The 5,024-nt window shown below is 51.5% G+C and overlaps 1 protein-coding gene across 1 annotated transcript in view; it reads left to right on the top strand.

Moving 5' to 3' along the window:
• Positions 1–929: 929 nt before the first annotated feature.
• LOC122546972 (P2X purinoceptor 3-like) overlaps positions 930–5,024 on the top strand; it is a gene marked incomplete at its 3' end in the record, with an annotated part of 7,865 nt that continues 3,770 nt past the window's right edge. Inside the window, exon 1 of the mRNA XM_043685575.1 lies at positions 930–1,066. Within this exon, the coding sequence (XP_043541510.1) occupies positions 948–1,066 (119 nt within the window). The remainder of the gene's footprint in view (positions 1,067–5,024) is intronic.

Genomic DNA, 5,024 nt, shown 5'->3' with positions numbered 1-5,024 from the left:
ATCCGAGGGTTAGATAGGGTGGGCAGGGAGAGCTCTTTCCCTCGAATGGTGATGGCTAGCACGAGGGGGGCATAGCTTTAAACTGAGGGGTGATAGATATAGGACAGATGTCAGGGGGGGTTTCCTTACTCCGAGAGTAGTCGGGGGGTGGAACGCCGTGACTGTAACTGTAGTACACTCACCAACGTAAAAGGGCATTGACATGGGCATTGGGTAAACATATGGATGAGAATGGGATAGTGTGGGTTAGATGGGCATCAGATCGGCTTCACAGGTCAGCACAACATCGAGGGGCCGAAGGGCCTGGACTGTGCTGGAATGTTCCATGTCCTCTGTTCTAAGTCTGGGGAGGTGAGATTGCAGGGGAGCAGGTAGTTGGAGTCTCTGGGTCCCGAGTCAGTGAGCTGTTGAGAGTTTGACTGTGTCTGAGCTGAGCTGAGTGAGTGTGTGGGCTTCATTTACTTCTTAAGGAATTATTGGCCAACCTGATCTCTCCCCCCACCCCGTTCCCAGTTCCAGGATATCGAGTGTAACGCTGAGCCCAGGAGAATTCTCTGGAGTTCACTCAGAGATTTGTCTGGGGGGGGGCGGGGGTGGGGAGTGGTTACTGAGAGGCTTTCAACCTGTTTAATTATAGATGCTGGTGCCCGTAGAGAGGAAGCTCTTAAATTGCACAGTCCATTTGTGAGTAAATTGGATTTGTGGGATCCCACTCCATCCGATCAGATCAGGGAGCGAGTGCTCAGAGCAATAGGCATCTTGGAGTATTGTCTCTCTCTCTCTGTCTGTCTCTCCATCGCTCTCTGACCCATTCCCTCTCTCCCTCTTTCCCACTCACTCTCCCTCACCTTCTCCTTCTCCCTCACCCTCTCTCTCTCTCTCTCTCAGTCCCACTCCCTCTCTCCCTCCGCTCGGACCCACTCCCCACTCCCCCCCTCAGGGAGAAGATGGGCTTCATCGAGGACTTTTTCACATATGAGACCCCGAAATCAGTGGTTGTGAAAAGCTGGACAGTGGGGATCATTAACCGAGTGATGCAACTTCTCATCATCACCTACTTCATCGGGTAAGTGCACCTCCATTGCTGTAGCGCCTGCTCTCTCCATCACAGACACACTTTCATTGCTGTAGCGCCTGCTGTCTCCATCACACACACACTTTCATTGCTGTAGCGCCTGCTCAGTCCATCACACGCAGACTTTCATTGCTGTAGCGCCTGCTCTCTCCATCCCAGACACACTTTTCATTGCTGTAGCGCCTGCTGTCTCCATCCCAGACACACTTTCATTGCTGTAGCGCCTGCTGTCTCCATCACACACACACTTTCATTGCTGTAGCGCCTGCTCAGTCCATCACACGCAGACTTTCATTGCTGTAGCACCTGCTCTCTCCATCCCAGACACACTTTCATTGCTGTAGCGCCTGCTGTCTCCATCCCAGACACACTTTCATTGCTGTAGTGCCTGCTCTCTCCATCCCAGACACACCTTCATTTCTACAGCGCCCACTCTCAACTAATCAGAGGCACTCTTTCATTGCTGTAGTGCCTGGTCCCTCCATCACAGTGTACACAGCGGTAACCCACGGGCTGTGTTATTACAGGGCGCCCACAGCATCACAGCCAGCATATGGCTTACCCACCCCCCCCCCCCCCCCAAGCTGCATTGAACAGTATCTGCTGTGTGTCTACCCCCCTCACTCAGCCGGTCTGAGTCACAATCCTGAGCAGTGCTCCGTCCTTGGCAGATAGAGAAATGCAGTACATGGTTCCCTCATCCAGGTCAAATCTCTATGCGGATTGGAGGGTGGCTAATGTTGTCCCACTTTTTAAGAAAGGTGGGAGAGAGAAAGCAGGAAATTATAGACCAGTTAGTGTGACCTCAGTGGTGGGAAAGATGCTGGAGTCTATTATAAAGGATGAAATTACGACACAACTGGACAGTAGTAACAGGATAGGTCAGAGTCAGCATGGATTTATGAAGGGGAAATCATGCTTGACTAATCTTCTAGAATGTTTTGAGGATGTAACTCTAAAGATGGACGAGGGAGATCCAGTAGATGTGGTGTACCTGGACTTTCAGAAAGCTTTTGATAAAGTCCCACACAGGAGGTTACTGAGCAAAATTAGGGCGCATGGTATTGGGGGCAAAGTACTAACTTAGATTGAAAGTTGGTTGGCTGACAGGAAACAAAGAGTAGTGATAAACGGCTCCATTTCGGAATGGCAGGCAGTGACCAGTGGGGTACCGCAGGGATCAGTGCTGGGACCGCAGCTTTTTACAATAAATGTTAATGATATAGAAGATGGTATTAGTAATAACATTAGCAAATTTGCGATGATACTAAGCTGGGTGGCAGGGTGAAATGTGAGGAAGATGTTCGGAGATTACAGGGTGACCTGGACAGGTTGGGTGAGTGGTCAGATGCATGGCAGATGCAGTTTAATGTGGATAAATGTATGGTTATCCACTTTGGTGGCAAGAACAGGAAGGCAGATTACTACCTCAATGGAATCAGTTTAGGTAAAGGGGCAGTACAGAGAGATCTGGGTGTTCTTGTACACCAGTCAATGAAGGTAAGCATGCAGGTACAGCAGGTAGTGAAGAAGGCTAATAGCATGCTGGCCTTCATAACAAGGACAACTACAAAACACTGGTGCGGCCACCCTTGGAATATTGTGTACAGTTCTGGCCCCCATATTTCGGGAAGGATGTGGGAGAGTTGGAAAAGGTGCAGAGGAGATTTACCAGGATGCTGCCTGGTCTGGAGGGAAGGTCTTATGAGGAAAGGCTGAGGGACTTGGGTCTGTTCCCATTGGAGAGAGGAAGGCTAAGAGGGGATTTGATAGAGACATACAAGATGATCAGAGGATTAGATAGTGTAGGCAGTGAAAGTCTTTTTCCTAGGATGATGATGTCAGTGTGTACGAGGGGATATAGCTACAAATTGAGGGGTGATAGATGTCAGAGGCTGGTTCTTTACCCAGAGGGTGGTAAGGACATGGAATGCCCTACCTGCTAATGTAGTTAACGCAGCCACATTAGGGAGATTTAAACAATCCTTGGATAAGCACATGGATGATTTTGGGATAGTATAAGGGGACGGGCTGAGAATAGCTCACCGAGGGCCGAAGGGCCTGTTCTGTGCTGGATTGTCCTGTGTTCCCCTGATTTAGATTCCGGACTGCAGTTTGGGACATCTCTCTCCACCTTAATGAAGGATGTTATGCTCACTCTTCCCCAGGGAGTCCCACACAGCAGATCGTTCGATAACCCTTCCCCATTGTCCAGTGGCCGGTCAGGAAAGGTCTGAGCTCTGGCTGGTCCCTCAGTTTATCGTACTAATATTTGATTAGATTCCCTACAGTGTGGAAACAGGCCCGTCGGCCCAACAGGTCCACACCGACCCTCCGAAGAGCAACCCACCCATTCCCCTGCACCTAACACTACGGGTAATTTAGCACGGCTGATTCACCCTAACCTGGACATCTTTGGAGTGTGGGAGGAGACCGGAGCAGCCGGAGGAAACCCACGCAGACATGGGGAGAATGTGCAAACTCCACACAGTCAGTCGCCTGAGGCTGGGATCGAACCGGGGACCCTGGTGCTGGGAGGCAGCAGCGCTAACCCCTGAGCCACCGTGCCACCCTGAAGGTTTCCTGATATCTGCACATGGTGGTTATATTAGGTGGGTTCGATTCCAGCCTCGGGGCGACTGACTGTGTGGAGTTTGCACGTTCTCCCCGTGTCTGCGTGGGTTTCCTCCGGGTGCTCCGGTTTCCTCCCACAGAGATGTGCAGGTCAGGGTGGATTGGCCGTGCTACATTACCCATGGTGTTAGGTGCATTAGTCAGAGGGGAATGGGTCTGGGTGGGTTACTCTTCGGAGGGTGGGTGTGGACTGGTTGGGCCGAAGGGCCTGTTTCCACACTGTATAGAGTCTGGTCTAGCTGTAAATACCAGGCCAGTTAGAGTTTGCCCAGTCGATGTGGACATTACAGTCACCCAGGCTCACAGCTGCCAACCGGATTCTGTTACAGCGCCCCACGGCCCGGGGAGCTGAGAGGCCCCACCCTTTGGTGTTTCCGTAAGTCCATCAGCAACAGGAACAGTAGTAGGCCATTCGGCCCCTCGGGTGCCCCTTTATCCTGAGACTGTGTTCCCCCCCCCCACCCTCCCTTGAAGGGGAACTATCTCAGCATTGACCCTGTCGAACCCCTTAAAGAATCAGAGATGTTTCAACGAGGTCACCTCTCATTCTCCGAAACCCCAGTGAGGAGGGTCCCCAGGCTGTTCAGCCTTTGCTCCAGAGACTATCCCTCCGTCCCAGGGTCATCTGGAGTGAACCATCTCTGAGCTTCCTGTAATGGAGTGACACCTTCCCTCAAACAAGGGCCTGAAACTGCCCACAGTGCTCCGGACACTGTCTCCCCAGCACCTTGTCCAGCTGCAGTAAGACTTCCCCGCTCTTACACTCCAACCCTCCCCCCCTTGGAATAAACACCAATTGGCCCTCAGAAGGGACGAAGGATGACTGGACCCAGAAACGTTAGCTCTGATTTCTCCCCACGGATGCTGCCAGACCTCACACATAGAACATAGAACAGTACAGCACAGAACAGGCCCTTCAGCCCACCATGTTGTGCCGACCACTGATCCTCATGTATGCACCCTCAAATCTCCGTGACCATATGCATGTCCAGGAGTCTCTTAAATGTCCCCAAAGACCCTGCCTCCACAACTGCTGCTGGCAACGCATTCCATGCTCTCACAACTCTCTGTGTAAAGAACCCGCCTCTGACATCCCCTCTATACTTTCCTCCAACCAGCTTAAAACTATGACCCCTCGTGTTAGTCATTTCTGCCCTGGGAAATAATCTCTGGCTATCAACTCTATCTATGCCTCTCATTACCTTGTATACCTCAATTAGGTCCCCTCTTCTCCTCCTTTTCTCCAATGAAAAAAGTCCGAGCTCAGTCAACCTCTCTTCATAAGATAAGCCCTCCAGTCCAGGCAGCATCCTGG

Source organism: Chiloscyllium plagiosum, unplaced genomic scaffold (genome assembly GCF_004010195.1).
Source record: "Chiloscyllium plagiosum isolate BGI_BamShark_2017 unplaced genomic scaffold, ASM401019v2 scaf_9570, whole genome shotgun sequence".
Classification (NCBI taxonomy): domain Eukaryota; kingdom Metazoa; phylum Chordata; class Chondrichthyes; order Orectolobiformes; family Hemiscylliidae; genus Chiloscyllium; species Chiloscyllium plagiosum.
The sequence above is the reverse complement of the archived record's forward strand: the minus strand, read 5'-3'. Positions and strand labels throughout refer to the sequence as shown.